General features: G+C 41.6%; 1 protein-coding gene across 1 annotated transcript in view; it reads left to right on the top strand.

The window, feature by feature from the left end:
• The window catches only part of LOC113158321 (connector enhancer of kinase suppressor of ras 3-like), a 42,395-nt gene that overhangs the window by 15,678 nt on the left and 14,578 nt on the right, over nucleotides 1-12,139 (top strand). The window contains exons 3-13 of the mRNA XM_026354140.1: nucleotides 1,793-1,995; nucleotides 2,887-2,974; nucleotides 6,366-6,407; nucleotides 7,144-7,263; nucleotides 7,728-7,787; nucleotides 8,388-8,456; nucleotides 8,550-8,696; nucleotides 10,126-10,250; nucleotides 10,809-10,996; nucleotides 11,090-11,176; nucleotides 11,367-11,617. Of these exons, the coding sequence (XP_026209925.1) occupies nucleotides 1,793-1,995; nucleotides 2,887-2,974; nucleotides 6,366-6,407; nucleotides 7,144-7,263; nucleotides 7,728-7,787; nucleotides 8,388-8,456; nucleotides 8,550-8,696; nucleotides 10,126-10,250; nucleotides 10,809-10,996; nucleotides 11,090-11,176; nucleotides 11,367-11,617 (1,380 nt within the window). The remainder of the gene's footprint in view (nucleotides 1-1,792; nucleotides 1,996-2,886; nucleotides 2,975-6,365; nucleotides 6,408-7,143; nucleotides 7,264-7,727; nucleotides 7,788-8,387; nucleotides 8,457-8,549; nucleotides 8,697-10,125; nucleotides 10,251-10,808; nucleotides 10,997-11,089; nucleotides 11,177-11,366; nucleotides 11,618-12,139) is intronic.

Below are 12,139 nucleotides of genomic sequence, written 5' to 3'. Positions count from 1 at the left end.
GAAACATTCATACTCATGCTTCTCTTCCACCCAAAAGCTATGAAGACCAAACTGCTGTCTAGGGAAGAAGAAGGAACATTTCAATTGATTTTACAGGACTTCTGTGAGTCGTGATATCTTCTGCAGAGTTAGTGTTGAAACCCAATACTTCTTTATTTGTTCTCAGACCCCAGTCATCCATTCAAAGACCAGTACCTCATGATACTCTCTCTCTCTCACACACACACACACACACACACACACACACACACACACACACACACACACACACAGGCTGTGTTCAACAGCCACTGAACATACAGGACATGACAGAGCAGCTGTATATTTATTTTACCTTTGCCTTGAGTTGAATGGTCCCATGGTATAAGGTAACACTCAAGCTTAGCTACACGTTTTAGCAATACTCACATAAACACACACTCTGAACACACACTGTACAGGCACGGATCTGACTGGATCACAAAGATACCAAATCTTTTATAGTTCAGTCGGATCTGTGTAAAGCCTGTGGTGAGGGCAGGAAATGCTCTGTTTTGATAGCCATTCTTCATTTCTCCCGAGGACACTTAGATCAGTATATAGTCCCCTCAAAGAGCCCCAACTACAGTCTATACTCAAAAAATGTCTACCATCTTGATTCTATAATAACCAAATGTTGCTAACAATGTGTTGAGACAGTGTAAATTTGGCTTTAAGTTTTGTGAAAAGAGGAAAATTGTGTTTGGTGCGGCAGATTTTGCTCAGACATGGTTTTTAGCTCAGAGATTTGCCGGACATCTGTGGGCCAGTCAGGGCTGCTATGGCTGTGTGATTAGCCTGCTAATGAAAAAGCCAGGAGAGACTTTAGACCAAGAAAATGCTCAGGCTGCCTTTGTGCCAAAGGTCCACTTTGACTGTGTGAATGGCTGGACGATGAAGCAATCATTTCTTCGCTGATCACTTTTGCTAATCTTTTATGGTGTTTAAACAATCCATTTCATGTCAGGTGTCAAGTGTGAAGCTGCTGGCAGCTGCTAGTATAGTGTATTCCAGTGATTTCTTGGAAATTTGAAACGAGTGAAATATATATCTATATATATATATTTTTTTTTAACATGGAAAGAGGTACTGGAATAAAAGTAGACACTAACCACATGCAGATCTCCTTTGTAGTTTGCCAAACACGTGCTGTTTCAATCATTGCAAAGCATATCTAGCTACTGGCACATCACACATACAGCAGCACTGCTGGCAGTGATGCAACATCATGTAAGCTGATATTTACCATGACAGGGGCCAGCCTACCCTGTCTCTGGTTACCTTTAATAAACACATTACTACAAACCTATTTATTCAATAAAAACATTGCAAAGACTTTCAAACAAGCTCTTCAAAATATTTGCTCAGTCTCAGATACACACTTAACCCTCCTAGAAAATATGTGCATCCGGTTGAAGCTCAGTATTGAGTGGTTTAGGTTTGGAGATGGTTTGGACTGCACATGTGAATACGCTGTAAATCAGAGGAATGCCAAAGGTCAGACAAGAACCAAGAATTCAGACTTCTGTTCCACTTTATAGGAATCAGGTGACGGCACATTCACATCCCCAGTAGAACACATCTGTTGAGTGGAGGGGAAATTTCATGCCTGTGCCGTCCTCACAGACGGCTCCACTTTAAATGTGTCAGAGAAATTATTACAGGCTATGTGTTTTTTCCTGGAATAAGTCTCCCATGCTGTAAATATTATTATTGTGTTGTTTTTTCTCCATTTTTCATAGTTTTAATGGAATGAATAATTCTACTCTTTCAGAATTATGGGGTAGAGACTGACAACTTGAAGAACCTGGTTGTGAGAATGAGAACTGTCACCAACAGTCTGCACATGGCCACGTCTGATCGCAGGAGAAGCCCGGCATATGATGGAAGCACCTCACGCAAACCACCCAATGACTTCCTCACCTCTGTGGTGGAACTTATTGGTGCTGCAAAGAGCCTCCTGGCATGGCTTGACAGGTACAAACACACAGGAAACACCCACATGTCAAAAATATTGCCCCAAGACAAAATTTGGCAACTAATTCTTATTTTTACATTTTATTAAACATTTGTCACAAATAATGTTAACGAGCCCAACATTTTCTTAAAATATACAAGCCGCCGCTAGATCTACCTGAGCACATTAGAATATTTAAGAATGTGCAAGTGTTAAATAATTTACTTATAGCTTTCTTATCTTTTGTCAAGTCACCAAGAAAGCATTAAGTTATCATATACACAATAATGAACCCCTCATAGCTTCCATCCAGTCAGTGGTTGTTTTTGCAAAAGTTCTGTTGAATCAATTCAATTCAGTTTTATTTGTATAGCACCGAATTACAACAGATGTCATCTCAAGGCACTTTACAGTGCTTAACAACCCCACCTGAGCAAGCACTAGGTGACAGCGGAGATCCAATATATGTATAGACCCAATATAATACAATGACCCTTAGTGAGATGTTTGAAGAACTGCTTGGTTGTGTTTGGAGCCATTTTGGAGATCAAAAGTTTAAAATGGAGGCAGGGGAGGTAAAAGCGACAGAAAAGGAGATTTAAAAAAAAAATGGCACCAGAATTGACATTCTTGATTTACAGCCAAGCCTGTGGCCAGTCACCTAAACACAGTAATCAGAGCAAGGTTCACTGAGTGTGTTGTGAAGCTCAGGGATATACTACATGCACACTACATGTCAATAACTCTGTGGACTGTGTTTCTGTGGACAGCATTGACAGTAGGTAGATAAATGCAACATCAAACATCATTGTTTTATACTGCCAATAGATTTGAATTTGACTACAGTCTTCTAAAAACCGTTCCATCGCTGTTTCCTAATGTTCTCGCTTTCCCTCTTTGTCTTCTTGCAGGACGCCTCTTACCGGGATCAGTGACTTTACAACCACTAAGAACAAGATTATTCAGCTGTGCCTGGAGCTCACCACCACAGTTCAACAGGTCTGCATGCTGCAGTTAGCCTCTGGGAAGCACACACACACACACAGACACACACTCAACAGCTTTTTCCACACACTAAAAACCAACCCAGGGGCACAGACACGCATGATAAAGTGTGGGAGAAGAGAGTTATGGGAGATGTGGTCTGGCAGCCATGACATAAGCAAGTAGTCTGATCACATTATTGCTGATGTTTTTCTTGGGATATTTTCCTTCTCATGCTGGCTAACGAGGAGACCCCCTTAGTGTGGGGACGTTAATGGTAAACGTCGCTTTTGTGTTTCCAGTTTCATAAAAACCCACCACCGCTCTTTTAGAGGTGCCTGCCAGCATTCCCCAGGCTGCCATACTCACTCAGCCATGTGGTTCCTGTTTTTGCTTGTTCTTCAAGATGCTCGCCGTGGGGGACCAAACTGTCTGAAAGCACTTCCTGTGTGTAGGTTTAATGCAGGGATGAAGAGGTGGTCCATCTGACTGCCAGATAAATGGCTAATGGTTAAAACAGGGCATCAGCAAATATTCACTGTATCTTACAACTTTTTGCTTTCTACATAGCATTATGGTAAATATGTCTTCAACAAAGGGTGCTTCTGAGAGGCTTACCTGCCACATCAAATCCCTTAGTTTGTATAGACAATTTTTCTCTCCAAAGCTTTGGTTTAAGAGTAGCCTAAAAGGCAAGTCATTATACACAGGTGTCATTTCTAGAGGCTTAATGCATCAAAATAAATTTCACTCCCAGAGTGCCTGTTTCCTCACCAGAGTCTGGGATTTCAGCGCCTCTGGTGATTTATAGTGGCTGTCTCGGTCATGGTCATCCAGGACAAATTGGGGGTATATGTTTCCCACACTGCCATCTAAAGTGGAGAGGTTATGGTGTAGAATCAAATCTTGATAAGCACTGAAAGAATTCTGTAAGCCTGGAGCGATTGGTTTACCTTCAACAACTGGAGGGTAGATTTAGTTGGATCTCTGATCACTTTTCAAACCAACTCACAGATGTGATTTCTGCAAGAAATCAGCGAGATTCTTCACTCCCTGTCTGATTTCTTCTGACCATTTGGACTCCTTTTGTTTTTTGTTTTTTGTACCATGCAGGCAGGAGTAAGGCAAGGCAAAAGGTTGCACAGGAGCACAGTGATTCGTTTTATGATGGGGGAGGACAGCATGAGGTTTGCCCAGCTCATTCGTGAACTTGGGCCAAGAATTGGGGCTTTTCAGATCACACAATTTATGTGTTCTGCCTGAATGAAGCCTGTGTGCACACACACAATGGGACACCAAAATAAAACAGTGAACACATCGCCCATCTTGGCTGACCCATCAGTGTGGAGGTCTTTCTCTTTCAAACAACACATTTTCTATTGATCCCCTGTGTGTTTTGTCCGTGCTTCCCACTACTGAATGGTTGAATCAAATACGGACTTTATAGTAGAAAAACAACTTCTCTTATGTAGGCCAGACATTGACACTTTATATATCAGAACAGTGTAGTCATCCAAACATTGGCCATTTGCTAAAAGAAATATGCAGATATGATGCCAGGTATCAGCAGTCCATGTCTTTTTTTTTTTTATTCACAGGCAGCTAAACTCTAGTTCCCGCACTGTGCTGCCACTGTTCTCTTTAGGCCACTTCATTGCTTGACCATGCAGATCCTCTACGGTGGCAGATCAAAGGCCTAGTGAGCAGCACTCAGGGAGTCATCTGATACACACTGGCCGTGGGATCAAGACCAGAACGTGCAGAATCAGTACACCCAGGGAATTGTCCCTCAGCCTTGCTCAGCATTTAGCAATGATCTGGTTCCTGTCTACTAGAAACACGATAGTTTTGACAAAGTTTGTTATTATTCTGGATATCACAAACACATATAACATATATCTGTTATATTGTTTTCTCATGATTTGGTGGTACCATGAAACAGGAGAAAAGTTCTGTAAATGTTAAAGCTTGATGGGAGATGTGCCAAGCACATAATGATACTATTTTGCTTTTGTGACCTCTAAAAACGAAAATGCATATTTTTAGCTCATCCCTCTTGGCTTAGTCAACAGTGCAGTCATCCAAACATGGGCCATTTGCTAAAAGAAACATGCAGTTGTTTATTTACAGAAGCATAGCCAAATTCCTTCAACCACCGTTGTTGGCTGGTGTTATAATATATATTGTATGAAGACGTGATTTTGAGACTTATATATGTAAAATGACACATTTTATGATTGGTTATGTTAACTTTTCAATTGAGTTTAGTCTCACAAGCAGGCACTGAATTTACAGATTGAAAATAATATTTAAAAGTCGTGAGATGTGCTTTGCTTTGACTTGAAGCCATTACTTATGGCCATTAGACAGTCACAGACAATAAATTTTGTCAGTGCAAATAAACCAACAGTATGACAAGCCAACTGCATTTGAAAACAGATGCTCCCCTTTAGCCCAGTGGAATGTGCAAGTTATGGAAATATGGAAAAACTTGCTCGGCCCCCCAACCCCCATTCACTGTCTGTACAATAGATTTACAAGAGCAACAGAGCTGTCTTTGTACATGGCACATGCCTGTGCATGTCACTAACACAGTGAGGGCCACAACACCCTTTATTTTGCTTAAACAAAGGCTTGTGTCTGGAGAGGGCTCTCACGAAAAAAAAAAAAGAGCATTTTTTGCGCTCTCTAGTTTTGACAGAAGCTTTTCACCTATGTTTTGAAAGATGACTTCCCTGTGGGCATTCCCAGCGTGGAACCAGTGCAATAAACAGGCTGGGGCCCAACCACATGCATCTCTGTGACCCCCCTCTTCCTAACCAGAAGCCCTTTCACCACCAACAACACAGTTGTCAGGGGAGGCTGTTGCCTCAGCTGTGTCCAGTCCAGCTGCAGAGTATGAGTGCAGGGTTGAAGAGCAGTCTTTGAGCTGATTTTGCAGATTTGATTGTTGACTCATTGCCACAAACAACCAAGATCACAGCTACTGTTTGACTTCATAAGACCCCTGTCTCTACTAGCCCACCCACTGTGGGAAGCAGTGATTTATTCACGTTTCCAGAAAAGAGAGCTTTCTGGGCATCATTACACGTTTTGCCCCACCACGTCATCTGCACATTATAACTATATGAGTGTCTGAATGGTATTTAGGTTTCAATACAGTTTACTGAACCACACAGTGCATTATGTACTGTAATTACAAAGTCCCCAGATTTTGCTCAAAGACGTAATTTGAATCTAAAAGCTGTTTATTTGAGGCTGTTCTCCATTTTTCTCAGTTCTATAACTGGAATGTTGATTATATCATATTTACCCAATCCCTATACTTTTTCTCTCCCTGGCCTTCCTTTTCCTGTTGTTTACTGCTCACAAGCCTAATCTGTCATCACTATCTTCTGTGTAACAGGACTGCAGTGTTTATGAGATGGAGGAGAAGATCCTGGAAGTTGTAAGTATACTGTAACTCTGCTCTTCCCATAATGTACACTAAAGGAGACCAAGAGGTTTCTGTAAGGGAGTGAAGTTCTGCTTGATCGTTCAGCTAAACGTCCTTTTGCACAGAGATTGTATGACATGCTTTCAGCAACAAGGTCAGGTTTTCTTTGAGTGGAACCTCAGGATTGCCAATGGAGGAGGCAGCCCCAGTCATCAATCAGTGTTTTCTATTGTTGACACTGTCCAGACTCATTGGGCTAACACTGGGCTTCCTGCTGTAATCCATCTTTCCCTCTCAGACAGCTGTGAAGTTCACTGTAGAGCTGAGGCTCTATTTGTAAGGCTTTGCATTGTCCTGTACAATTTCTCTTGCAAATAAAGTGTACACTTTATGCTCAAAACAGCCACAGAAACAAACCTCTGTAATGATGACAAATTGCAGTTTTTGTCCTTAAAAAAACGAGGCAAAGCAGAAAAACATGCAGTGGACTAATTTGAGTGTGGTGTGTGCCGTGGGACAGTCAGTTATTAGCTCAGTAATCCCTCTTTTTAGCCCTTAAAATGTAGCAAAAAACTTGAACATACCCACATGAGTACACAGGGAGCAAGAGTGACAATGACAGTGTAGACTAACCTGTTCTAGCCTGTAAAACACACAGTACCTCTGGCAGTTATTGTAGGCACAGTACTCCACCGTGTTAATAAAATTTCATTCATTGATAAATTGTATTTTGCCTTTTCCGCTGCAGTCTAAGATTTTGAATAGCATCTGTGATCAGACCGTGAGAACCACCTCGGACCCCCTGATGAGCCAGTCAGCCTGCTTGGAGGAAGTTCAGCTGACCAATATCCAGCCAGGCGAGGGTCTGGTAAGGAATGCTGGGATTTTTTCATCTCTTCAACACCCCATGTTTTCCTAGGGTTCCCTGACCAGAAATGTTTGGAATGTGTCTCCAATTGGAAATTTTTCTGTAGTCATATATAGAGATGGGAATGTTACATTTAGAACAGTTTTAAGCCTCAGAGGTGTACTGATGGTTTCGATTAATAAATGTACAAACAAGTTGTTGCATGCTGTTTTAATTAAACTGTGTAATCCTGTTTGGTGCAGTTCCTCTACCTGCACTCTAGTTTCTATAAGGCAGGTGTCTTCCAGAAGCTTTAATGGATGGACATAGTGGAAGATTTTATTTTTTAGTTTATGTATTACCTTTGACAAGTAGGCACTTTTTGCAATAACCTCAGTTGGCAGACATCTTTGGCTGCCATGGGACCTTTACATGTCAGCAAAATATATTTGTCTCCCTCTGATAACGTTGTTTTTCTTTCCTAGGGGATGTATATCAAGTCTACGTATGATGGTTTACATGTCATCACAGGAACCACAGAACATGTAAGTATAAACATGAAGACAACAAGAAGATCAGCATCATTATACCTTCAAATTAAATTAATGACTACAAATACATATCATACATAGCATATTGTATTAATGTTTTGTATAACTGACAGTTTGTGTTGTTAGTGGGTTTTTTTAGACCTTACTCTTAAGAGCAAGCATATGATATTGTTCTGAAGGAGTTAAGAACTGGTCGTCTGGGAATTGCTTGTTTCTGCAATCTAGTAACCCACAAACACACAAGAAGAAGTTCTACCTTTTCCCCACAACCAGTCAATGACTAATACACCAGCATCACTGCCAGAGTCAAATCCTCACGCCTCAGGTTTTTCATTGTGAATCAAGACCTGAATCATCACCAATAGTGGATAGTTAATCCAGTTTGACATCTGTGAGAAACAATTCCAACAGTTCATGCATGTAGAGCGTGTTTTCTCACAATTTCAATTGACATTTGCTTTTTTAATGGGATTCAAAAGGACAGTTATAATTGGGCAGATGTGGCACTAACGTAGGTTCTGATTTCTTATTCAAAAGTAAATTGTGTTAGCAGTAGGAGTCTAGCTTTACACCTTTATTTTGTTTGTTTTTTAGTCACCTGCAGACCTGTCCAGAAAGATCCATGCTGGTGACGAGGTGATCCAGGTTAACCAGCAGACTGTGGTGAGTCTCTTTCTTGATTTTCTATATTCACACAGTGGTAAAATGATTACATACTGTAAAAGCCTTTTTGTCTGGTCTCATCCGGTTAACCAGGTGGGCTGGCAGCTGAAAAACCTAGTCATCAAACTGAGGGAGGACCCCAAAGGTGTGGTTCTGCTTCTCAAGAAGAGGCCCACGGGCACAACAGGTTTCACCCCAGCTCCCCTCAAGAACATGCGCTGGAAGCCACCAGTACCTCAGGTACATACACACATGCACGCAAGCATACACGCTTCCTTCTTTCATCCTTGGAAGTCAGAAAAAGCCTGTGACATTGTCAACCAATTATCAGCTTTTTAGGGAGTTGGTTTCACTGCAGCAAGTTCAGGCAAGTGTCACAGAGCCACCCTGAGAGTGCTGCCGGCTGGATTTAACCTGAATACAACATTGGGTTTACCTTTGTGCTCAATAGCATAAGAGGCAAACAAATGCTCATGATGTCATTTAGTAGATACATCTGAGTCTGGTTAGATTATATCAGGTTTGTTAGAAACACATGGCGCAAATGTTGCCATCAGAGGAAGACAATAGGACTTGCGATAATTTATTTGGCTTTACCTTCTCGTCTTCCTAGAAAAAACACCCCAAACATCGGGTTGTAGCTGATAAATATTGTGCTAATACGGTTATATGACTGTAATCCAATTTGCTATTCCTCCCTAATGTAAACACGTTAGGCTTTTAGCCACCTGAGTCCTCTTTAACAGACAGCAATACAATAAGCCTGTTGTAAGCTCTAGCTCGTCTTATCATGCGTAGCCTGTTTCAGAGCCCAAGAAGGCAAGATGTGACAAAATCAGATAAGACCGGGTTCCTAAAACAACAAAGAGTCTTTCAGCGCAAAGGTGGTTAATGTCAATATGTCCACCACCATCTTGTTTTAACAAGTAGACAGACGTATCAGAGTTAGCCATCTGAGTTTATCTGTGATAATAAGGCTCCACAGGCACCACAGAGACAAATTGCCCCCCTGTTCCAGGAATGAGTGGCACTGGCTTTGTAATACTATATAATTTGTTCACAGGAGGGAATGATTCACGAGATGTTTACTTTGTCAGTAATATATTACATCTACTCTACTCTATCGTCAGACATATCATTTAGGGCTGATGAAAATTGCAGCAAATCGGAGTGCACTTTTAGTCAAGGACGTAGTGTTGTTGAGTGTCGGCAAACATAACTGTGGTAAATGAGCACAGTTTTAAGTACATGTCTCACAGGCTATTTTGGACTTCACTTACAATTTTTCCATACCTCAAACATGAAGCTTTATACTAGGGGAGACACACACAAGCACTTAAATGTCTCATAGCTTCTGGTGGACTCCTTCTAGTTGCCAGCAAGTCACATTTTTGTCTTAATTTTAAATGTTGGTTTTTGGCATAAACTGCAGACATGCATTCAAATTGAACAGTATAGCAGATAATAATAATAATAATAATAATAATAATAATAATAATAATAATAATAATAATCGTCATCATCAATTTTACTTGTAAAGGACTTTACATTTTACAGGGAGAGGGGACGTTTTATTTGTTTATTTCAGGTCTCATGGCACTGCTGTCCTAAATTTAAAAAAATTGCCATTTTAATAGTAATGAATCAATGAATGTGCTGTATCTTTCAGAATAATTCCTCTTTGATCAGAAACCAGTCTCCGTGCGGCTCAGCTAATGGTTCAACCAAAAAGGAGAAGCCAGCTATCCTGGACTTGTACATCCCCCCTCCTCCACCAGTACCATACACCCCACGGTGAGCTGTCACGTTTCGTTTATTCTATTATGATCTTGAGTTTTAAAGTTAGAGGTTTAAACTTAAGCCATTAAACAACTTCAAGAACTGGTGGTGAAAATAAAGGAGACCAGCTGCCACACTGCACTGACTGATTCAAACGCCCCCTCAGTCAACCTTTGAACATTTCCTCACCCAGGCCTTTAGGGCTGATGGATAATGAGTGTGTCCCCGGCCCATGATTGCCTTACTTTTCTTCCCTCCTACAGCACATTCTGTTCTTCTTGTCTTCAGCCCACTCTGCTCCCACCAGTCCCACCACACTCCTTATGCAATGCCTCCTTCATCTTCCACCTCCAGGAAGAAGACAGAATGTGGCCACTTCACCTAAAACGCTAGAGGGACTGAATAAATAAAAAAAAACAGACTTTTGTAGTCTTGTATTATTCATTTTATTAAAATTACATCAAAGCTGTAAATCATTTGCTTTCAAATCATCCTAATCTTGGTCCTCTGCTTCACATCGTGGCATGTGGTGCTGTGGTAAATAAATAAATGAGCATTTGTTTCTCTCTGCAGTGAGGAGAGAACAGACTCCTTCTCCAGCATTAGCAAGAAACCAAAGGGCTCTGAGTCACCCAACTCCTTTCTGGACCAGGAGAGCAGGAGACGCTGTATCATCACAGATAATGACAAACTCAGCATTGGCTGCCCCATCGAAGCCAACGTGATACAGCCGAGAATGCGGGAGCACAAACTTTCGCGAGGTCAGTATTTTGTCATATGGAAATATTATGAATGTTAAGGAACTGCTGCTCCTAGAATAAATCACTTCATATAGATTTAACTGCTGCTTCTAGGTAAGCCCCGGCCACTGTCCATGCCTGTGGATACCTGTGTTGGAGTGGTAGATCCCTACTCCAAGCCCTGGGCACAGGGAAGGAAAGGTATGTGCACACATGCTTTAGGTTTCAGATCCACACTTTTATTTTCAAGATATACTTTAGTGTGTCAACCTCACTGGAATGGTAAATGAGGATTCCTATGTTGTGGTCTGTGTATAAAAAACAACAGCCAAACTTGCTGTATTGTTGAATGTTTTTTATTATTGAATGTCTTTCTCTGTCTCGTGAACAGCTGAAGACCTCCTGTACAGATACCTGAGCAATGAGAGGATCCCCACTATAGCAGAGGAGGTCTCCTCAGTGTCTCCACCCTACAGGCCAGCTGGGGAGCGCCACCTGGTCAGAGTTGACCACATTCGGGGCAGCCGCTACTACTCCAACTCAGATCTCCACAACAGTGCCACCATCCCCTACCAGGAGGACATGAAAAAGGGCCCCGTAGCCCCCATCTCCAAGCGCACAACGGCTGAACGCTCACTACTGGTCAGTTGGATCACGCGGCTTAAGCTATTGACTCACTGATGATGCGCTTCCTGTCAAGGGCTTCCTGTCTTGTGTCCTTCCTCAGTGCCTTTGATTTTTAACGTCCAGCTGTTTTTTTGGCAGCTTTGGGCTTTCTCACACTCCTCTGTCCCCAACCTTTCCCTGGTGTTACTACTACTACCAACTACTACTCCTCAACCAAACTTGCCTTTGTAGTACTCACTATATTATGCCATCATCCCTTTAACACTGCCCACAATCCTCCTCGTCTCTGACTACAAGTCCCATCTCTGCCTCAAGAAGACACAGTTTGTTTAGGTTTAGGACACTTTGGCCTTACACGCTGTCTGTGGACTCCTCTGTACATATTAAGTTATATCATGTCTCAGTTGAAATGCTCTCTGGTACTATAATTTAACACTTCAAACATGTTGCCTGATATCACTTCAGCTATTTGCTTATTGCTTACTGCTTATTTTATTTGCATAACTAAGTTATGAAGCTAAGTGAAACAACAGCATA

Source organism: Anabas testudineus, chromosome 12 (assembly GCF_900324465.2).
Source record: "Anabas testudineus chromosome 12, fAnaTes1.2, whole genome shotgun sequence".
In the NCBI taxonomy this organism is placed as follows: domain Eukaryota; kingdom Metazoa; phylum Chordata; class Actinopteri; order Anabantiformes; family Anabantidae; genus Anabas; species Anabas testudineus.
Note: the sequence above shows the minus strand (reverse complement) of the source record. Positions and strands in the feature narration are given on the sequence as shown.